The following is a 24,748-nucleotide window of genomic DNA, read 5'->3' on the forward strand; positions in this document are numbered from 1 at the left end:
AATTTAATTAATTGTAACAATACATTGCATTAAGTTACAGTACAGCACAGCAGTGTGTATTTTACGTAGCACTAGCTTAATTTAAAGTAACTTGCATGTTTCAACAGTAAAATACATTGTAATTCACTTATGGTTCCCTCCTCCAAACTGTCCCTGGCTACATGTGGACAGATTACAATCTGTCTTCAGTGTATCTTGCACAGCTCTTTTAATCACTGCCTGATTGCAATCTGATCAGCCATGTTGTTACCAGCTGTGAATTGGGTCACAGGACAGTGATACTCAATAATCAATGGGTGCCTGAATCATTATGTGTCTTTTTAAATAGCAATGTAACCGTGCTTCCAGGTAAGTCTACAGTCAACGCATTGAATCATTATGCTTGTGCATCTATCACTTCCATCAGGTAATCATTGTGTCAGTCGGGGGTTTTGTCAGTCTGGGCAGTATGATTAAGCTTACAGCTGCTCAAACTGTATCAGCTTGTCTGTCACGTTGTCTGTGTGACAGTGATGCTGACTTCCTTCAGTTAATAGAAGCATGTTAGTGGAATGGAAACGGTTAGTATGGTTGAATATATATCTATATTTAAAAATCTGACTATTTCAACCATACATATGATGCATTAATATACAGTATAAACACATATATAATCTGAACGAAGCTCCTACTACTGAATGCATGTACTGCAGCACTTCCACAAGTAGAACACATAACCCTTTATTTCTTTATTCTATTATATACTTTATTTTAAATACAGACACACATTACAATCTTGTCTTGTCTTGTCCTATATATATTTACATATTTACATATTTATTTATTTATATTTTCTCTTTTTTCTGAAGAAAGCCACAGTATCTGCTGCTGTTTAGCCTCAGAGTAGCTATGGTAACTGGTTAGTAGTTTAAGCATCAGCTCTAGCCCACTCAAAACTGAAAATGGACAAAGCTAAATGCTGTACACGGCTACAATTTGCCACAAGAGAAATAAATAATTACTGATTACAAATCACTGTTAAAAACTATATATCGATTTAAAATGCATCTAAGTGCATGACTGATGATTCCATTGCTTACGAAATCTTTCACATTAAAATGCGATTAATGCGTCACAGACGTTCTAATTTGACTTGACGTGACTTATGAGTCAAGTAAACAATGAGACGACTGATGTGTAATGGCATAGTTATAAATATGTCTACTTAACATTAGACATCAGAATTACACATGATTGAAGTAGAGAATTATGCATTCTCCTTAGAGGAGTGATCATTAGTGTAATATATTTTTATAGTCATATCTAAAGAGAGAAAACTAACTACTTAATTTGAAACTGTGTAAACACATCATATAATCATTTTGCTATTTACACATCAAAAGGCATCTGAACTTGCTTCAAAAAATTGTTTTGAAGCATACATTTAACTGTCGATTCTTAAAAGACCTAAAACTGCTACTCAACATGTTTCCTACTTGCAAAGTAGTAATGCCAGAGGCTATAACAGGAATACGGCAAAAAGCATGGGACTTAAAACAAGAGGGATTACTTTAATGTAAAATAAATCAAAAGGAAATCCATGCATTATTATAAGACATGCAAAATGACCCGTTATGTTAATAATAGGTAAAAAAAAAACACAATTATAAAAAAACAAAGCAATGTCCAATAAAGAGTAAGTGCAAATCAAAATGTGAGCCCCATAGACTTTGATACAAGATGATAATAATACTTGTTATCCTATGGGGCTGAAGCCCATTCCATATGGCAAGTGGGTGAATGGCTACCTAGGCAGTCATCTTGTTCAGGGAGACTTGGAGAGTGTGGAGGTAGAGACTTTGAGGGAGGGGGGAGCAGAGGCATTGCAGACGCAAAGGGGGAAGGTACATCAGACTCTGTATCAAACAGACAAAGCTATCTACCTTGCAAGTCAGCTTTCATCAATGCAACTTTTGTCGGCGAAATAATAAGAAAGGAAAAGGCAAAGTATATCAGCTGTTAGTAAAGCACCATGACGTCAGAGATGGTGTAAGAGAAACACAGACTGTTGAAGCAGAAGTGACAGAGCAAGGATTGAGGAGGTTGTTTGTCCTCAGAAGGAGCCAGAAGGGAAAATCATATTGTGTAATGGAAGCCAGGTTAAGCCACACTGTAACAGCAACTACTCTCAAAATGGCATCTGCACCATGAAGTAAAAGCATGCATTTGTTAAGTCATTATTATGAGAAGTGGCTCTGCTTAATCCAATTGAAAAACACACATTTTCTCTCATGCATATTCTGAAATGGTCCCTGCTTTATTCAAATAAACTGTATGCTACCTACTGACTCTATCACTACAATTCAATAAATGTTTTATTATGGAAGCAATTTTGCTTTGCGAGAGGCCATTGATTCTGTGTGGCACGAAACGAAAACAGCAAGTTTGACAGACCCGCACAGGGCACTCAATTTGATTACATTTGTAATCTTGGATCATGAAAAGATCAGAAGTTGCGTACTCAATAGAAAAAGAGAGGATGAATTGTGAAATTAGACTAAGTGAGTGACATTGTAAAATAAATTAAATATTGTCTCTGGATGTGGTGCACACATTAGACTGGGCAAATGATATTCATGCATGCAACAAAGGCTTCATACATAATTCAAAAGGATTGCTTCTGGCAAACTCTCAGATCCAGCAAGCATGCATAGAGCAAAACAGAATGGGGATAAAATGGGAAATAACACTGGCAGTACAAATATGGCAAAGAGAATAATCAGATTATAGCCAAGTGAAACAGAAATTATTGCCCGTGGAGGAGTGTCAGAGCATGATGCATTCTAACAGAATACTAACACACTTTATGGATGTTAAATGATGTGCCACAGGTTGGCAGCATGGCTGCTTTGGTACTTCGTAATGTATGTTTGTTCCTTTTTTTAAACGATGCTGAGCACTGACCACTGCATAGTGTTACAGAAGCCGTCAAGGTCTTGTGTTGAAGAGTGATGAGAAATCCGAATAATTAAGTGAACTACAGACATAGAAAAACATTATGATTTTATCAAGGGACTTAGATTTAAGTTTAACATGTTTCTTTTTTGTTTTTACCACTAATCGAATCAATGAAATTTAACCCAAAACTTAAATGCTTAGTAGCATTTATTAAGCTTTACAGGTAGTAAATGCTACAAAGAACTTTTTGAAAACAAAAAAAAGTTGATGAGAGACTACTCACCCTCACATCCTCTCTCTATCTGCCCCACGCAGTCCAGTGCCTCTGACATCAAGTCAGGAAGCCGCCCATTGAGATCCACTGATGCCAGACAACCTTGAAAACCCTCTTTGGCATGCACAAGTTTGGGCAGCTCCTTGTACATCTCCTTTGCCACCCCACCAATGTAAAGATTACCTGCAAAGAAATGAGCAATGGCAATACTGACCCCTAGTGGAATTAAAACATTTTACTGCGCTTACCTTACCGTGCGTCTGACAGTAAAGTAAGTTGAAAGCACATCATTTTTAGACAGCACTGTAATTGCGCTTACTGAATTTTCTACAGTAAAGAACAGAAGTTTTTTGTTGTACTTAATTACTGATAACACTTGTTTGAGAAGGTGCTGAGAAAGAAAATGAAAGAGTCCAGAAGGTTAGTCTTGCTTAAAAAAAAATTTGTAATTGGGCTGAATGACAGTTTTCTCTAATAACAAAATATCAATAATGTGTCTTTTATGTTCAAGTCAGAAACTTGTCATCTTCTTTGTGCTATGTCATTAAAAAATTTTAATCACAGTAATTACAACATTCTTCAAGGTACGGCACAGTACTAATTATGCCAATACCTTTGTGTTTAAAAAGGTTTTTAAGGCCATTAAATGATAATTCTTTTAAAATACTTTGTATTCAAGGTTGGTCTGCACATCACAAATGGCCTTTTCTGTGAACTCTCTTCTCCACGCACACACAATTAGAGTTGGCTACTGAACAGATGGGGGCTGAGCTCTAGCTCAAGGGTTCCTCAGTGGTGGTAATGAGTGAGGGCCAAGCATTGCTTTCTCCATACATCCCTGCAGGAATTTTGTCGTAAACCTGCTTCACTCCACCTCTAGGCCATCGATGCCCCAGTTTCCCAAAATCTAAAAAAGATAGGGTGTATATAAATATATATAAATATATAAAAAACCCACGCCTACATACCCTTCAGGTCCAAGTTTTTGGCTCCTGTGGTCGTCTGTGTGGTGATCTTGGTATCAATCTTGACAGTGTGGAGGTTGTTGGTGTCCCTGGAGATGATGACATTGTGCCAGTGGTTGTCGTTCAGGGGCTTGTTGGAGTTGCCTTTGATCAAATGGGCTCCATTCCCCAGGTCAGACACATAGTGCAGGTAACTGGAACCAGATATTGAGCAGCATGAGAAATGCAACTGCAAATGCATGGGTATAATTCGCAGGGCATGAACCTATAATGTCTTATTAAGACAGTATTAAAGGTGTTGCTGTGATCTCGAAATATGCATACGTTATACTTCGATATATACTGTATCATATACCGACTATAGCAGGATTATTAACCTAAATAAGTGGGAAAGTATAATTAACTTCTGAAAACTAGAGCAAGAACGCGCATGTTTGCTGGCATTGCTGTGCAACTGTGCATTCAAATGTGTAGATATGGGGGTATCAGAAAGTGCAGCTGTCTGAAAAGAAGCTACAAAATTGGCAGGTTTCACAATTAACAAAAGGTTGTGGGCTGTGCTGAACAAATGGGCCTGAAATGCTTTGGTTTACAGGCAATTTCTGATTTGTATGCTCCTTTTAATTCAAATGTATGCCTTTAATGTTTAGCACACTGAATAAGGACTTAACTTCAGGCATTAGTTAAAAGAAGGTCATTCTATAGCTGAATTTCAGCGCTAAGTAGTGTGCCCTGTGTACCAGATTCTCTTTTATACTGTTGGGACTTCATGAAGATTAAACAGAACAGCAATAGCTGACAGCTCTTTCAGTAAATATTCTGGCAGTGAGGTGATAAGAAAAGAATTTGAATTCCTACAGTAATGCCATGAAAAGTCAAAAGAATTATATTCAGTTTGGAAACTGTCAAACAGAATGAAGGGCTGCATTATTAAAATTATAATCCATTTATATGGGCATTCTTACATAAATAAATATCTCGCTACACTAGTTTCAAACTAATTCAACACAGTTTAAAACTCCTTCGCTTTGTACGGTTTGTGGTCTTTACACCTGGTGGCAGGTAGGGCTCTACAAACAAAAGCATGTGGATAAAAAGAAGAGCCGAGGAGTTATTGCAGCCGGAGGGCTGACAGCTACAACAGCTAAACAAAAACACAAGTGCCGCCTACACCAAATCCAACTTCTTTTATAGGAAACCCAAGAATAATATGCCAGATTTCTTGGAACAAATTCCTGGCACAAGTGCTCTTGTTTGACAAGTCACTTGTGTGCAGAGGAGTGAAAATGCATGACAGCGACGACTGCTGCACCAAATGCGGAGCAAAACCTACCAGAGAAAATCTAATTGTAAAAAAAAAAACGCAGCACTAGAAGATGAAACAGAAGTAACTGTGAATGAATCTATTGACTAAAGGGAGAACTCTCACTTACCCTTTGACCAACTCCACAACAATGAAGTCATTCCCATCCCCACTGTTAAACAAGATGAGACCATCGGAGGAGGTGGTTTTGAACTGAAAGAAAAGGTGCATGGAGTAGTAGGCCTGCAGAGTAGTGAGGGTCACGTAGCTGGAGCGGGACTTGAAAGTGATAGGGTCGGCGATGATGTTCTTGAAGCCGATCATGGCATTGAGTTCACAGTAATCAATGTCACCGTTTTTACAGAGGTCTATGTAGGCCATGCCATTGAAGGAGAGGCTCTGGAGGTGGCCAATGAAGTTTGACGGCACCATGGACAAGAAACGCTTCTCTGTCACAATGCCCGTCTCAATATTATGGAACTCCAGCTGGGTGTGGTCACCTGCCATTTGACCTTTGATCAGCAGAAGGAGGGAGGGAGAGAGGGTGTTATTGGGCTTTTACAACAACAAACGGAGCAATGTTCTGTATGTCCGTCATCATTATCAATCAAGCAAAGCTGAGCTTCATTATTGATCACAATCTTACACAGATCTGGGAGGACATATTATGTCATTGTCTTTCACAAGCAACCCAGGCTGACATTCAAAAGTGAAGTAACTTTTATTGAGGTTGTATTCCAGAGCCTTTATTTTCAAACAACAGCACAAAAACATAAAATACCCTATACTGTACTTAAAATTGAAAAAAGATTGAAAACATTTTAGAATGTTTTCATTAGATATTGATTGATATATTAATATATATTTTTTACAATTTTAAATATAAATCAGCATTGGTGTACACTAAAAATAGGATCCATAAATACATAATGTTAGCTCGTTGTGCCTTATTATATAATTTTATCTGAAATCACAAAAATTAATATTGTATGGCAGATTTATCAGCACCACCTGAAACATTTATAAATAAACTGCAACAGCCATACCCATCTTGGATATATGGGTTTAATGAAACACTGTAAGGCCATCTCCGTTTGAGTAAAACTTCACAGATGCCACAGCTTTTATTTTGTTCTAGAGCTTATTTCTTACCTAGAATCTGGGCAGCAGAACACATTTTGAGGAAAATTTCAATTCATGGGAGAAAAATGAATTCTGTGAGAGAAACAGAAGAGAAGTACCTTCTACGGGCGGCAGATCATCTACAGTCAGTTTCAAACTCTTGCCCCTCCTGAATACACGTACTGTGTGCCACTCATTATCGTTCAGATTCTGACCCGCAAAAATTGTCTCTGGGCCTTTGCCTGCAGAACAGTCCACACAATGGTTAACACACATGAGCGCCGACACACACACAGACACAACAAGAGAGAGGCTGAGAGATAGGAGATGTAAACAGAATCAAAGGGGGGGGGGCACAATCGAAAGGAGCACAGAGTGAACGAGTTAAGTAGTTTGACAGAGGCAGAAAACATTAAGGTAAACATAGTTAATGATCCATACGAACACATCATTCTGGCTTGCGTTCGCCGTACTGATCGCACCATTAGATAGGGCATCAAATATATGAATTCTCAACGAACACCATTTTTCAAAACAAGAGGAGGGAGGCAGTAATCAGGATGTTGCATTATTATTACTATTATTATCAATTTTCACACTGTTGTTAGCTAACTAAACACGGCTTGATTAAACTTTTTTATTACAGCCAATCTCTAATTTCTTTCGAGATTGGTTCCACTGCTATCACGCCACTTGGTGGCAGCAAATAACTACCAAAAGGCAACGACAGAATAAGGCACTCGGCATCCCTCTCCATCTTGTTTACTTACGCCAGCACAACCCAGTATTTGATTTCTCTCATGTCCTCCGCATGGAATGATATAGTGATATGTAAATTAGTACTCAGATAATGGAAGCAGCATGCATGATGGAGAAAAAAAAAAAAACAAATAGACCGACTTTCAAGCACAGCTAACAGCCCAGTCTTTTGTCCTATGAAAATCCAGTCATACAGAAAACTGGAAATACAGAATGTGATTTTGATTATCAGCAGCTTTGAAAATAAGTGGGTGTTTTAGAAAAATAAGCAATGGCAGCATAGACTGCACATTATTAAGTCAGAGACACTTTCATTAACCCTATGAATTATACAGAAACACCTAACTGAATAACAGATAACAATACATCAAATCCCTAATTCACTCCTTCACCGAATACTGAACCCAGTATATTAATATTGCATGACGAGCTTCATTTCGAGCAGGTAGTAATGGAGACGCCACACAGAATCACCGTGCCTAACACCTCAAGGAGAGATAATCAAATTTAGAATCACAGATAAATTGGAGTAACTGAACCAAACGTGTGCAGGTCTGTGATCTCACAGGCAGGAAAAAAAGAAAACATCTCTCTCCAAGATACATTTGGTCCAATTGGGGCAACACATTATTTTTTCATGCAGCCTCCGTCTTAAAGCATCTTTGAATTGCTACTGTAGCTCTGATGTTCCCCTGCTGAGCACACATAACCAAACAGGCCAATGAGGACACACCACTGTGACAGTATTAAAATCCCTGGGCTCTGGATACCTGGCCCACTGCGGGACGCATTTCAGTCGGGTGCCAGGTTCCCCTGAACACATTTATGGCTATGTATTACTTCCCTTTCTGCAATCTTCAAAGTCCCAATGCAATGTGTATGCAAATCTTAGGGTGCCAAAGTACTGGGACACACTCAATCTCAGAGGCACAGTTCCGCTTTGTAAGCACTAAACACCGGGGCAGGATTGAAACCAGACGACTGGCTAGGGATTAAGGAGGTGAGATATGAAATAATGGGATGGAGTTGGAGTTGAAAGCATGCTTGATCTTTGCCTTCCATCATCCTGTCCTTGTTGCTCTCCAAGGAGGAAAGAAAGGAAAGGGGAAAAGAGGTCAATTGTATTAAACAGCACATTTCTTCACAACACTCACTACCACAGAGCCTGGTTTTATGCCTGTTATGTAGCCTGTGGTCTAAAGTGCCAGCTGCTGGCCAGACATTAAGAGTCTTTAGTCCACTGTCTGATGCGTCCAGCCATCTCTAGTGCCCTCAGTGATGGTGATCTATTTGCTGTGATGGATCTACAGTGATCTCGCCCTGCCTCATTGACTTCAGGCCCAAGGGAAAGGCAGAGAAGTGTGGCACAGGTCACCAAGAGAAGATATTATTCAGTCAATCAGCTCTGGCTGTCTGGATGACAGACCAGATACTGGTGCTGCCTGTCCCGACACTGTGACTCACCCAGGTGGAGGAAAAATGAGACACTTGCTGACCAAGCAGCAGGCCACCGCTGCTGTATCACCATCAACACAGACATCACACATGCGAGGGGAAGCTCGGCAGGCTAGCACGCCGGGCAAGCCTCCTGTCCAATCAATTCCTTGCTAACTGAAAACCTATTGTGAACATTGTTTCACCAAGCACAGGTTAAATAGTGCTAAAACAATGACAATCACTACTAATCAGAGTTATTGTGCCATTTACATTTGTTTGCTTAAAAAACAGACTGCTCAGTACTGAGCATGTGGAAAAGTTGTTTTTAACACAACTGCCATCACATAATATTATTAGCAAGAACTGAATAATCATGTCCATTTCACAGAAAAGTCCCTCCTATTACTGGTTTTCTTCTCTTAACTGTATAATCTGCATTTACACTTCTGTAGAAATACAGTTTAAGGTTTTAATCTAAACAGTAGTGCTTTATGTTTGCTGAAGGGAGGTAGTTTTATTGGGAAGGGTATTTCAAATTCTTATTTCACACTGCATCATCTACATCATCTTTTTTTTTATGCTAAAGTGCTCTCAGCTGATTAGTGTGTACCTCAGATTCAGAGCATCCTCCCTTTAAATCAACCCCTCATTAATCATTATAACAGGCACACAGGTGTAATATCCATGTAAAATATCTCCTGCAGCTCTTTCACGCTAAATAAGTCAAAAGTGAAATATTGATGCATGGAAGAGATCAATTACGGGAGAATAACTGCTTTGAGACGCTGTCCGAGAAGGTCACGAATAGAATATTCAAATTCAGCTGCCCTCATCACTGCATCCTGGCTACACTGTAAAGTGGGATTATCATGTGGTTCACGTTAATGAATAATAGAAGATCACTGTGGCAGACAAAAAAGCCACTCTGTCAAAAGATATTTTTAGTTAATATTTTTAGTTTGTTGTCACTCAGTGCCTGTTAACAGTGTTTAAGTCGAAGTGGCACTGTTTTCTTCAGACAGCTCTGGGCAGCCCCAGGGAGCCTAGGTCCTTAATTGACAGTGATGTGTTCTTTGAGTCAGTGCTGAAATTCTTCATCCACCGAGCTGACCGGAGCTGCAGCGCCTGACAAGACACATTAATTAACACAGGAAAAAAAAAGAGGACGAAAATAACAAGGAGAAAAATTATAACCTAGAAAAAAAATGAATTAAACCTTAATGCTTCATAAGTGGAAATGCACTGGCTTAAAACAGCTCTTTCCAAGAACTTCAATTAAACATTTTCTTATGACATAATTGGGTCTGGATCTATTAAAGAAAGAAATGCTACAGTATATACTTTATGTAAAATTATCTCAGTTAAAGCAGCAGTTTTTCTATCTACTTTCAAGGTATCATGCATGAACCTTTACAAATGAAAAATAATGACTATAAAATAGTATATTTACATTAGTAGTTAGTTGTAACACCTACTTGTGGCCATTTATGCACAGATTATGCCTTCGCAATATCATCCTGAACCAAGAATGACCTTTTAAAGCATTGGAACGGGGAATTAGAGCTTAGAGCCTTTTTTTATTTGCATACACAAACAAGGGATGCAATCCAAGATGCATGAACAATGCTATTTAGCATTTAGAAAGGTGTTAAGGAGGGCTGGCTCACAGGAGCATGTCTAGAGGTCACGTCATGTGATTCTGTGTGGAGGCGTTTTCTTGTTCAAGTCTTCGCTTCTTATCATGCAGTGACCTTCAAATACTGTAACACTTCACACACAAGGAGATCCAACGCTTGCGTTTGCAGAGAGAGAACAGTCTGTTCTTATATACAGTACAGTGTGTGTGTGTGTGTGTGTGTGTGTGTGTGTGTGTGTCACCGGCACTCTATTATGGAGCTTAAACTGTCTTATTTCTGGTGGTATTTACAGATACTGAGAGGGTGTCTGTCAGGAAGAAGGCTCACGTATTATGACTCCAGAGAAGTAATTATTAATTCATCACTGTTCCGGAATAATAAATGTCAGGGATATTTACCTCCCAAAATATTGCAATGTAACCTCTTTGTTGAAACACACATACACAAACAAACACACACACACATATTCACCATGAATCCCACAACAAGATCTATTCTCTCTCCCTCCCGCTTCATCCCTTTCTTTCTGCTCTGTGAGGCAGGTTAATGAGAATAATAAAATCACACTCCGTATTTCCTCTGTGTCTTGAATGGCCCCATCAATTTACAACCCGTGTGAAATACTGAAGTAGAAAGGAAAAAAAAAAAATGAAAGAAAAAATAAAAACGTGAGGTGGAGACAGGGAAACCATGCATGTCTAAAATACCTGCACTTCCAAAGCCTGCGTTTTATATCATGAGTGAAAAGGTTCGTTAATTAGAAACAACTCAATATAGAATCGCAGCTGACTGCCATATTTGAGTTTGTCATTAACTTAAGCCTCCCTCCATCTTCTCCTCTCTGCTCATTATTTTCCTAGACAGCTGATGCACACAACTCCACCTAAGTATTTTTCCCCGATGACAAAATGCAGCGTCTATGGTAATGCAAGCTGAATATCGCATACGTTTAAGCCCACAGATATTTGGATTTATTAAGATATTTGAATGTCAGGATCATATAAGTGCTGCAGAGAAGAAGAAAAAAAAAAAAAACACAAGCAAGGCTATGTAGCACGACATAAGTTATCCAGAAACAGTAAACGTTAGAGAAGAAGAAGAAGAAGAAGAAGAAAGGTGAACAGTAACTTACTGGATGTACAGTTAATCCTGATACAATCTAGATGGGGAAGAATAGATGAGAGATAAATTCATCTTTCAACGATACAGCTGCAGACATCATTAAAGCATACAGTCCACCTCTCTGGGGACACACACATGGACACTTTCCATCCTCCGATGCTCTCACCCGTGGCCCCCAAAACTGCAGCAGGCTGGTAAAAGCAATGCAGTAGAGCTGTGCCAGAGGAGCACAGCACTGGATTCCAGAAGAAATACATGTTCCAGCAACGCAGAACATAAAATCATTAGAGTTGATGTTTAGTCATATGACACTGTTTTTTTTGTTTTTCTGTGTAGCCAAACACAAACTCAGATATTTCAAGCTGGTTGATTTCGAGTCTATGATCTACTGTACAGAATGAGAGCATCAGATCTGGTCAGAGTCAGACAGGGCCAGTCGGAAGGTATTCCAAGTCTCTCCACTTCTCTTTAAATGTCTCTACCTATCTATTTAGTCATCTATGTGCCACTTTTTCATTGTCACATTCACTAAAACTTATTACAACTTTACTTAAGTGAATTTTGGGTTCAAATACAAAAATGCTGCTCTTTGTACTGATGTTGCTGGTGCTCTAAAGACAAGTAGCAGTGATAAAAAAAAGGATTCATTAAATATACTCGTACACTTTACATGAGTACAATTGTGTGTACATTTATTTAAAGTTCTTCTAAAGTTAGCTGTAAGTCAATAAGTGTGCAATTCTTCTCACATACATTATAACTGCGTCAGTGATTATAATTTACTAATATACTGTCCTTAAATTAAAATACTCTGGAATAGGTCCTTCAGCATAATAACTATTTAGATTTTTGATATTATACTAATATATACTCATACTTATGTAAAAGTCTTTTACTTGCTTTACTATTTTTACCACTGCCCAACATTAGCTCCAGAAAAATCAGTGTTCACTGATTTTTCACATTCACGGTACAAGTTGCTGCATCAATAGTCCATCATGCGTTTATAATATATATGTTATTATTATTTTTAATACAATATAGCTTCATCTTAATTGTATGAGCAATTGAGTATTTTAAATTGCGGCATTGCTACTAATAGTTCTAATATGATAACACACTACTACTACTCTTTTAGTGCACAGTCATATCCACAGCCACTATTTCTGCATCTTTCTTTCTTTCTTTTTTTTGTTTTTTTTGTTTTTTTTTTACCTCTCTGTTTCCCAGGGCTTAGCTCATGCCTCATCTGAGGAAGGTGACCCAGATCAAACCCTTCCTTCCTTCCTATTTGGCCCTGCCTGTCATGTGTTGTCAACCACAGCAGAAAAGTGGTCGCAAACAGCCAGAGACCAACACTAGCCTACCCTTACAGGGAATGCTCTGCCTTTTAAAGGGAGAAGGGGGAGATGAACAGGCTTCAAGGGCTGGTGACAAACTGAAAAATGTCTAAAATGCATCAAAGGTAATTCAAAGGAAAACAAAACATGGTGTGACCTGTTATTATTTTTCATCGAAGGGCATCTGAATGGACTTGTCAGCCCTGTCAGAGTGTGGCGCTGTTGTCTTCCGCGTTGGGACGCATGTTTCCTTGTGGCAGACGACAGAAACAGTCTACTTTGTATGCAAGACTAAACGGCCCCGCTTAGGGAGCCCATTTCTGTTTAGCCAGTGGAAAGGAGAAATAGATGGCTATCATTTGTGCAGCACTGCTCTGTTTGAGAGATATCAAACTTTTCACAGGCATCATTGGATTCTTTCCTGAGCAAATAAGAGCACATGCACACACGCGCACACAGAGCCGTTCATTTTGTCCTCAAATTTCTGTTTTTGCTGAAGGCGGGGCGGGAGGGCAGATGTCTTTCCCGGTGCTCATTTAACACGCATTTACTGATTCATGTGCAATCATGCACTTTTGCTAAAGTGCACAGGTGAATAAATAATTTTGAAAAAACGTGTGTGTAACGAAGGGCTGCGTTATATTTGGTAACCAGCTGAAAGGACATGTAATTTACATCTTCAGAAGTGTATTATGGCTTCTTTAAATGATAACTGAATGTATTTGAACTGAAGCAGCCGTAAAAAGGAACGTAGCAGTGTAAGGGCAGTTCCCGTTTCAGAAATATACCATGTATGGATGTTGATCAGAGGTTAGATGATGAAGTAGGCAGCGAGCATTCCCTACAGGGCAATAGCAGCTGTGTGTTCAACTGGCAGTGAGCGGAGAGCCGCAGACTCTTGCCATTGAAAGCCTTTACACCCTCTCTTTCTATTCACAGTATGTACTATATAAAGTAAGAATATTTAATGCGTGCATGCGTGTGTGTGTTTGAGAGAGAGAAAGAGAGATGCTTTGTATATGTGACTATGTGCATTCAAAGGTGTTATCAAGCTGCATTAAGCTTTTTTTTCACATGACTTGGTCCTGCAGTCAGCGTATGACCGAGGCATTACCTAAATTGACAGTCAGTCGGACACGCCCGCTCTCCAGCTCTAGACGCAGGGAGTCAGCAGAGTCCCGGGATGTGGTGGCTATTAGGATGCCATAAGCTCTCTGGGAGCGGAAGCGCAGAGACACATCCTCGGCTTCTGTGTGCATCACCACTGGCAGCTGGACCTTCATAAACTTGCTGCCGTCATAGCTGAGGATGGTCGCCTCTGCAGGGAGAGGGAAGAAAAACAAAGTATTACAGTAAACCAACGACGGGCTGTCAGCGCCGCTTAAGATAATATTCTATTCATGAATTTAATTTAATGTTGACTTTCAATCTTGATGAAAAAATAGCATTAAAGAGATATTAAATAATGAAAATTTATAAAGTACTATGATGTGGAGGTCACCACAGTGAGAAAGCTGCCTCAGATACTAATTCAACAATACTAGCAGCCTGCACTGATTTGTCAGCCATCATACTGCCCAACACACAAGCATTGCTAAACCACGAAGTTGACTGTCTCAGATATGTGCTTTGCAGGATTGTTATGGAAGACAACTCACTGACAGCAGATACCCCCAAGTCATTCTGGCTGCTGATCAATCCAACAATTAGGCTATGAAAATTACAACTACAATACAAAATCTGTGGCTCATTTCTAAAGTGACACCTGCGAGGCATGTACACAGAAATGTAATGCAAGAGCAGCGTGTGACTTGTCACAAGTCTGGCATCACATAACCCTGTGTACTACAGCTGACAGCTCCCCAACGTCAAAGATCTGTCTTCTCTGTGTTGATTTAGGTGATGGCATCCATCACAGAAAATAAGTATATAGATATGCAGCGTATGTGCATGTACAGTCCATGCTTAAACTCTTAGAAGTCATATAATGGTAGACTGATAAATACGTTACTGGATAAAAAATAAAAACTCTGTCAACTAACAAAGAACAAGTGACAGAATGGTTTTTGTATTTGCCATATAATAGTGGCAAACTACAAAAGGACAAATTGGTATCGACTGAGGAAAAAATACAATCCACGACAGAACTGTAACAGTCTGTGGACCTTGAATATTGAGCTTCTGCTCAGGGTGACTGCATTTACTCAAAGCATTAGGCAGCCGCCTGGAGAAATGCTGGAGAGATTGTTTAACGCTGGCAGGAGCTTGTAACAGCATTTCCGGTACTGTAACTAAACCATAACCCAATAACAAAGCCATTACTGCAGCTGCAGTGCTGATACAGATAGAAGGCGAGCTGGAGGGACGAAAGATGGAGAGGGGCGGGGTTGATAGGGTACCAATATACACACGCCACCTCATCACCACTTCCTCGTGACACAGAGCCAATGTCACATCTATCCCCTGGGATGACTCCGTCACATTCCTCACCCAAATCCAATTTCTCCACGCCCTCCTGGGGTATGCTGTGGATGACAGGGGTGGGTGACAAACGAGTTCTCAGTGCTAAACTGTCTGCTTCCTGCCAGGCAGCTAAAGCAAAGAGCTGCATTTGGAAACTGTTAGCTGATGCCAGGAAAAATGGAGCAACTGTTCAAGCTCCTAAAACTTGAAAAATGTCACCGTAAGATTAGTTTGTACTTAGTCACAACACGATTTTTTTTTTTTATTACATGTAAGTATTTCATACTGTATTCAAATTAACACTGAATGTTGTAATGCTGGGAAGAACGAATGTGCAAACCATAACTGCCACATAACAGGTAAAATACGGCAGTGTGAGACAGGATCCATTCTGTTAGCACAAAGTAAAAAGGAAACAAAAGGAAGAAAAGCCTGCACTGATGACAATGAAAATGTGTTCATCTATTCTTTGAACGTATAAAAACAAACGCTCACGAAGAATCTACACGTGTATGTGCCCTGTGCAACATCTTGTAGAAACAAAATTAATTTTATTCACATAAATAATCTTGATGGATCAGCCTAATCACCATTGGAGTTAGAGATTGCATTTCATTCAAGATGTCACCTCTGCAGAACTTTATAAAAGAGTCTTTCTGAAATGCCATACACAGGAAAAGTACAAATAGATATGAAAATATGGAGAATGACAAGTGAGGGAATCATTATCTAATGCAAAGTGAGCACCTGTCAAAAATCCAATCCTAAAAGCCGAGTCATCTTTAATGGCACTCCCGTGTTTAATATCGAAATAAATTGAGAGGACTGAAGCTGGAGCATCTGTCTGTGCCAACCCAACAGGACGCTGTCAGAGGGGAGATGGAGCATACAGTACCAAACTAAACCAAGCATTCATTTACTGTCTTGCAAAGCACAGTAAAACATTGTTTTCTGATTTTCACAAGAAAACAAGGAGTGATTTGGGGGGGTGGGGGGGTGGAGGAGGAGGAGGAATTGTCAGAGAAGAAATAGATAAGACTGCGCTACTAACAAGAGGGAGTAACAGTACCAGCAGACATGGACGGGGTTTTTCCTCCATCCTCCCTCAAGGAGAAAAGGTTCTGGAGGAAAGGAGAGCTTTCAACTGCGCGTCAAAAGACTGTGATGTCCCATTGTATCAGGGTTGTAGCCACAAACCAATATTGGGCTTTTAGAGAATGGATGTTCAACAACCAGCAAGGAAAGATCCAGACATTTCAAAATTAAAGCTTAAAATATGAAAACACTGTTCCATTGGCGAGGATGTATAAACACCCCTTTCCATCTAAAGAAGAAAGAAACTGCATGTGGTACAGTGAGCGCTGACAACATACGGCGAGTTCATTATGGGCTTCGAAATGAGAGCAAAGATAGAAACTGGATTTTGTCCGTTCAGAGCAGAGGAATGTGCAACTTCAGCTGGTGCTGTCAGGAATACAAGCGACAGCCAAGGTGGTAAAGATTTAGTATGTGCAAATTAGGCTTTTCAGCCCGTTGAGACCATTAAAGTAGAATTACCACTTAGTTTAATGATTTACAAGTTAATCTTCACTCTTTTGTCTTTGTTGTGGTATCAAGGTCTTTAAAAGAACCTATTATCAGAAGCTGTGGAAACCAGACATCAAAAACCCCTCAGCTCAAACATCCTTTGACAAAGTGCGCGCGACTTACTGAACAGTTTCCTTTAGTTTGTGTAGGCAAATATGATCATTTCATCCCCAGCCAAACCTCCATTCCACAACATTTGCTTCTATCCCCAGTATTCCTACATTCACATTTTTTTGTGTTTACAACCAATTTTCTGTGCATGTGTGTACATCGCTTAGGGGCATGAGACAACCAGCTCTCTCTAATTTATGACTATATTCAAGTGTGGTGAATGGTGACTAACACACAGTGCGCTGTTAAAGGGCATGGCTAAAAAATGTTTTAATGCTTAAACACAGCCATATTCCCCTTTAAGGGCATTTCACAATTATGCAATAACATTATGCACCTCTTGGCTTTTGCTTCTGCCCAATGGCAAATGGCTTTATGCTCTGAAAAGCAATAAATGTGGTCAATTTACATAATGGGCTTATATATTCCATTGTTGTGGACTATGTTTTGGAGCACAATATCCTTCATCTATTGTAGATACTGGATTATATATTAATATTATGGATCCATGCCTTCTTCTTTTGATGTATTCCATAACAGTGACCTCCTGTGCAGGCCTTTTATATTTAATTCCAAACTAAAGATTTTAAGCTCATACCATCTTAACACATAAGCCTCTGCTTACATGTGCACGTGTCAGCAGCTTGTATGTGTTTGGAGCATGTGGTCAATAGTGCACATCTACGTATTGATTTTTATATGGATCTGCAGGATGATTTTTTATTCATCACAGGTACGTGCAGTATGTGGAGTGTAAACATCCGACTGCAGTCACTGTCCGTGTGACAGAATGCAGGTGCTGTCAGTGTGGGAATACAGCATGTCATATCTCATTAGGGAATACGTGCATGTGTTGCAACGCACCTACTACACCATCTGGGAGGCTGCCTTAGCCTCACACTGCAAGACTAATATTTGGGCTAATTAGCAACTGGAGGAACAATGAAGGGGAAGACATTTGGGATGCAAAGGGGAAAATTGCTTTGTCTGCTTAATTAAAATCTCTCAAAATAGGGCGAATAGCTCCATGGTTCTGTTCCGAAGCTCCACCTCCTGTTCCTTCCACTCATTGTTGTCCTCCTCCTCCGCCATATGCAGTAGCTGTATTTTGCCACCGGGTGGTACACCATGCATGGATAAGTGAGAGCTGGGGTAATTCTTTTGACAGCTCTTCGGCCTGCTGGTGCCTGCTTCATCCTACCAGCGCAGAAGCAATCTGGAGCCATCAAAACAGCTGGCAGCACGCCAGGGCACATCCTCCATACCACTGCTCCCACTCACAATCTCGCCGATGCCAGTCTTATACACAAGAGCGGAGACAGCCAGGAAATAGGAGAGAGGGACGGCGGTAGCCGAGACGCCAGAATACTCTCGAGTGTTAGGAGGGAAGAGAGGAGATCATAGGAATGGAGACATTTGCTACATGCAGTGTTTTCAAGTGGGGCTGATTTCAAGCCGCATGTCTCCTGCTATTGTTTTCAGATGCAGTCAAAATGGATTACCTATTTTTGAATGCAAGAACACTCTATGGATAAGTAATTGTCTTCCTGAGGTGAAACAATCTGTATCCCATGCCCACTCCACCTACCTCATGTACTATGCCCTAATTCCTGTCAACTCATTAGCTAGAGTGGATGTGCACATGTTGGAAATCAGAGCAACACAGAGTCAAGCCTAGCTGACGCGTTCAGCAGGGATAGAGGGGATTCTGTCTCTCTCTCTCTCTTGCAGGCACTCTTATAGTTTCTGTCTTTAAAATTAAATATTAATTTCCTGCCTTAGCATTAACTACGCCACTGCATTCAGAAGACTGGCTTGTAAACAGGAAACACCGTTCAAAATCGTTCAGGTCTCATGTGCCTTGGTGCTATTTCGCTGCCATTTGACTCAGCGGATTCCTACTAGCATCCTGCCGTACCATCAGCATCCCAGCCACACATCCCAATCACAGGATATTTAGGCAGCACCACTTCATAAGGTAGATGACTTTAGCGCAGAGGAGAAACAGAAGCACATGCTGAGCTGACACATGTAACTGCGTGGGATGTGATACATTCCAACTGGAGTTCATTTTTTATTTTTATTTTTTTCCCAATGAGAGAACCTGTTCAGGCTGTCGTTCCCATGCAGATGCATCATGCTGTGATAACAGTGTCACATGCTTGGGCTCTTTTTGACATTTGCCTTGATTATGCATATGTTAACTATTTTTGCTCATTTGCCGCTACAGCCCTGTTGAGATTTCCTGATGAAAACACTGCCATACTGTTGCAACATTAAAGCTTTAACACTTGAAAAGCACAGGACGTATACAGTAAAAAGATGTTAGTTCTATTATAAATTCACACTATACAGTAGCTTTACTGTATATAAAGTGAATAACTACCTCGCCTGATGGTCTTAGTTATTAATTAAAACAACAGACATGTCATTCAACCACTCATCTTCGATTTAGATTAAAGTATAGTATTATTAGACTCCCAGCTGATTATCATCACTTCAAATTCTGGGCTATTAATTTATGTTAATAGATTAGAAATCTCTTTAGTAAAAGAACTATACATAAAACATACAGTGCATCGACTCCAGCTATGATACTCTCTTGTCCTATCTCTCTTCTCCGGAGGTGAGAGGGATAAGTATTCTGCACCAGATCTGGTCATGAGTGAGTGGTTTGATGAGCCAAATGTTTAGCAGAAGACAGCCAATTTACAGGCTTGTGTGCATGGAGAACGTGACCAGCAGCGTCTCAGCGGTGCATCAGTCACCTGCCACTCAACACAGTCTGCAAGTCAACACTCTTCATATCCGAGCTCAGTCTGTCTGCCTCTCCCCGGCTGTCTATCTCCACATGCACACTTTCTTTATTACTTGAATTAGTTACTGTTTGAGAGCTGTGAAGGTTGTGTATGAGTTGTAAAGGCTCAACCATCAGCGCAGATACCACAGAAACCAGAAAAGCAACCACCTTCCAAGTGTCTTGTTCGGAAAAACAAGATCAGCCCAGAAGATCCTGCATAGTGGGTGTCACTGTGCAGCATTATCAACAAATCGACACATCCAGATCATTTCTACCTCACAAGATGCTTTCAAACTCTTTTCAAATTTTAAATTAGACAGAAATCCTACTGTACCTCTTTCACAGGAGCGTCCCAGGTATCCGGTCCCTGAGCAGTCACACACATAGCGGTTCCAGCCCTCTCTACAGATCCCGCTGTTTTGGCAGGGGTTGCTCAAGCACTGTTTGGGAGGTTCCTTAGAGCACGAGGGCTTGACCCCGGCAGCCTTCTGGATCTCTGCAAGGCGGCGGATATCCTTACTCTGTCCATCAATGAAAAGATCGCGAATGCAGCCCACGTAGCCATAGTTGAGCAGTGCTGTCCACACCTCAGTGGGGAACACCAGCCCCATTCTGTTTTCTGGCAGACCCCCGAGGTAGAGATTGTCATCCAAGTCCAGGATCTCACTTTCACCGGGGGCTGTGTAGGCAGTACGGAATGTGTTGATAGAGATAGTACCTAAAAATAAGACACAGTAGGAAAAATATAGCTTTTCATTTTTGAACTACTATGAGGTTATTCACCAGATGGACAGATTATAACACCTATTCATATTGACTTAAAATGACAAAAGATATCATTTGCCCTGCAGAAACAAAAACATGCAGACAAGACCCATTTAGAAATGGTTTGGTGAAAAAATTAGCTTAATTTGTGATATCCATTTGGACAGGGTCAGGATTTTCTTCATTTACAATGACTGATTAGTGTTGATAAGACACATTAATCACAAGACAGCTAGTCTATTAGTAGCCTAATCTAGGATCCCTATGAGTATCTTCTCCATTTTCCTTGGATTTCCCATAATAAATCTTCTTTATCTATAAAGCAGTGATCATAAAAAAGAAAGAAAAGGAAAAGAAAAATCATTGCCCCCTCTATCATTTGAGCCAACCAAACAAAAAAAAAAACAAAAAAACATTGTAGCCATCTTTCTGAGCTTGATTAACGGACTGCAGGCAGTTTTTTTTTTTTTTTTTTCGCTGTCTCTCTTTCTGTTTGCCTCTCAAACACATAAACCTGCAATGAGACTTTGTGTGTTTCCTCACCATGATTTATTGCTCTCATTCAGGTTTAATTCTGGATCTAGAGCACGGTAAACAACAGTGGACATGACTGGACTGTAAAGCTGAGGAAAAGGAAGGCCTTTACTGCAGGACTCAGGCCGGGTGATTAATTTGTATATGGATCTGTTACTCTCAGTGCAGGAGCCATTGTGGATCTTTAATTAATGGTGGCTGCCTCCACTGCCCACATCTCCGTCCAGTAATCTATATACCACGCTGCTTAGAATCCACACAGGCCACAGCATGGACAGAGTGGCAGAGAAATAGTGGGCTAAGGATGCTCACAAGTAAAACTGCCATAAAGTCATAATTTGCATTTTGAGTGGCAGATGCATGCCATGGCAGATATGAAGGAGCTATTAGCTGATTGCCTCGGGCTAAATGACTGAGTCTTAACTGCTACTATGTGGAAAAGGAGCGCAGCTTTTAACTTTCTTTTCTAGTTGAAGTGTTTGTTTAGGGAAACAAGCCTTAAGCCACACATGAATTTTCAATAGGGCTGTCTGGTACATTTCAGAGACACATTAGACATTAAACGGGGCCCTTCACATTTCATTACGGCTACCATTAGCGTGCATGAATGTACATATCACAATTAATTACACATGTAATAAACGCCTGATTAGGATACATAATTAGGAAGTCAAATGTCTTTGTGTTTTGATTTAGTTTCGATCAATTAAATCTAAAAACAATAAGAAACAAATCTTTTTATTAGCTAACAATAATCTTGGTAATGTATGTACTTTATAACCAAGGTGAATCAGCCTTCCTGGAAAAGTGCTGGACAGAGACAGCTAAGTGCACAATGATTAACCTGGTCCCACTAACATGTTCCAGCTCCTTTCTCAGGGTCTTGGCCCCGGGCATCTGTTCCAGCACTTTCCTACCACCACCCACTGCCCCTGCTCTCTCCAGCCACAGCTGTTGTGACTTCCAAGCTTTGCACACTTGGCAAGGGCCACCCGTCATGCAGCCAGAACAGCTCCCTTCAGGTTATAGCTAACGAGCTCACTACATCAAACTCATTAGCGAGGAAACTTTTCTCTGACTACAGCAGGTGCCTGACTGAGGAATGATCAGCATGAAATAACTACGGTCCAGATACGTGTAAATGCACAAAATTCACTGTCAAAGCTCACCATATGACCACTCAGTAGCTGCAATGCAAAATACCATTAAATACTTCATCACATCTGATGCTATCAATGCTTCAGTCATAAACAGCCAACGAGGATGCCTTTAAGTATACAGTAGGAATGTCTGTCTAAATTGATGTAAGTGGGAGACAAGAGAAGGATGTCAGCATCTCTCAGACATCTGTTCAGAGTGTTCTGCTCACTTGTCACAGTCCTGTAAGAAAGTGTGTAAACACAGTCAAGCTATGTTAAGTCAGAAGGCACTATACAATCCCATGGGGACATGTGCCATCACCAGACTTGCAGCACACGAAACATAACACACACTGCAGGACTGACTATGTTTGGAACATTATTCACAGCCAAAATAGGAAAGGGACATGTCTCTGCAAATGCTAGAGCATAAAGGAGGAGGAGATGGATACAGAACAAGATTGGAACATAGAGATAAAGATGTCTGTAAAGGAGACGGGGAGGGGGGGTACAAGATGGAAGATAAAAAAGCAGATGAGGGAGGGCAGCAGCGAGTAATATCTGGAGAAACACGTACATAATGTGCAGTATAGCAGGGTTGATCAAAATGACAATGCAAAACTCCAGAACACTCAAATAAAATATGACCATATTTCTGTCTCTCCAAGGCCTGACTCGTAAGTGGTTCTCCATCATCAAACCTGAAGGCAGGGGTCCAAATGACAGCAAAGACCTCTCACACAATTTCTGCATCAGCAGCCAGGCTCAACTTGGCATGATGTCCCCGAACCCCACTCACACATCCCCAAAACATGTTAGACAGGGGATTACTACAATCCAGTTAGGGCGATACGGCCAAATCTCTCTATGTGATTGGATTCTCTGCAGAGAGGGGAGCTTGTGAGTGGGCTCTCGGGCTGGATGTTGTGTCTATATGTGTGTGTGCAGTGCATGTCTGTGTTTGTGTACTATGCATCTATGCGTGTGTATGTGTGGAATTAGTGGTGTGTGCGCCCAGACAGGAAGCGGAGCAACAACACAGCAAAGTCTGTCTAATGTCTGCGATGAGTGACCGATGCCACTTCCAGCCTAGAAGCCCTCACTTAAAAGCAGTGTATTTCAGCGTCTCTAATGCATTGAGGTTAAAAGACGCTGTCTTAGAGTGAGAGTCCATTTACAGGCTTGCTTCCTGCCGTAAGAGCTGGATAAAGTAAAAAAGAAAAAAAATCATTACCAGCCATTGTCACGGCTACAGGAAGTGTCGGACATGAAGGACCCGGCTGCAGGTAATTATGTCTGGCTGTTGTGTTGCACTTTTGTTTTGAGTGATGTGCTTGGTGGTGTGTATTAATAAAACATCTGCCACACAGACGAAAAACAGAGTGTGCCATATGTCTCATGACTCACGCTCTCAGGGAAGGGAACTACAAAATTATTTTATTTCTGTTTTATTTTATGTTTAAAAATTACCTTAATTCTATCACGTTAAAATAAAAAGCAAATGGGTACTGGGGTGGGTAATGCACATTAGCAATGTGTTGTAGGGGGCATATTTCATATGTATAATTTGACATTACAATTGTTTGTCATAGACTTACCTTAAAGATCTTATATATCGAAAAGATCATACTGTCTTGACTTCATCATCAGCTTAGCTTTGGAACAATTAACACGTCTAATAATGTATCTATATACAATACAATTTCCAAAGAGACTTTCCATTTCCAAAGCTAATGTAAACCTTTTTTATTTTAGCTTTATTTGCACAAATCTGCTATTTATGCACCATTAAAATTACATGTATCCTGTGGGAATGTAAATCACATGAGGCTATTCAGTACAAAGGAGCTGCAAATACCTTAATACTTCCATCTCGAGGTGCAGTGCACACATGATTACACACTGCAAACAGAAGCGCTTTGTTTTGGTCATGGAAATCCTAAAATGCAAGAATTTACATCAGGAAGACTTTAATTGCTCTTGTAACTAAAATAGCTTTACTTGAAATCCTGTGTGTGCGTCTACTTTATCTTGGCCTTCGAGCCATTTTGATCCTCTTATTACATGGGAAGGCATCGTGTTGCAGAGACTTTTATGTCCCCTTTACACTTCACTATGTACGTAAGTGTTAACAGTACAGACTTGAGGAAAAGAAGAAAAGTTATTCTGAAATGTCATTAGTGCACAGCTCAGCACAGCACTGTGCAGTAACCGTCTCAGTCCTGGGAGAGACCACCTCCTGTTTCCATGGAAACTTAGGCAGTGTAGGCAGAGAGAACAGCACGTAGAGAGAGCTTGACTAACAAATAAAAATACGTTTGATGTTTTATGATAGTGTGAACGCATGTGTCTTCTGTATGTAAGTATGTGGGGGTGGATTATGGGAGGTGACAATGAATAAATTATTATTTGAGTTATGTTAAGCAGAAGCCGCCCAGTGGCAGTTGACAATA

At 40.3% G+C, this 24,748-nt stretch overlaps 1 protein-coding gene across 23 annotated transcripts in view; it reads right to left on the reverse strand.

Annotated features, from left to right (window-relative positions):
- The window catches only part of LOC113159466 (neurexin-1a), a 217,797-nt gene that overhangs the window by 108,336 nt on the left and 84,713 nt on the right, over positions 1 to 24,748 (reverse strand). For all 23 annotated transcript variants that reach the window (XM_026356188.1, XM_026356175.1, XM_026356186.1 and 20 more), the window contains 7 exons: positions 20,192 to 20,575; positions 14,011 to 14,214; positions 11,567 to 11,593; positions 6,721 to 6,843; positions 5,610 to 5,991; positions 4,180 to 4,370; positions 3,221 to 3,394 (listed from right to left, as the gene is read on the reverse strand). In XM_026356188.1, coding sequence (XP_026211973.1) covers positions 3,221 to 3,394; positions 4,180 to 4,370; positions 5,610 to 5,991; positions 6,721 to 6,843; positions 11,567 to 11,593; positions 14,011 to 14,214; positions 20,192 to 20,575 — 1,485 coding nt within the window. The remainder of the gene's footprint in view (positions 1 to 3,220; positions 3,395 to 4,179; positions 4,371 to 5,609; positions 5,992 to 6,720; positions 6,844 to 11,566; positions 11,594 to 14,010; positions 14,215 to 20,191; positions 20,576 to 24,748) is intronic.

The sequence above is a fragment of the Anabas testudineus genome, chromosome 15 (assembly GCF_900324465.2).
Source record: "Anabas testudineus chromosome 15, fAnaTes1.2, whole genome shotgun sequence".
Classification (NCBI taxonomy): domain Eukaryota; kingdom Metazoa; phylum Chordata; class Actinopteri; order Anabantiformes; family Anabantidae; genus Anabas; species Anabas testudineus.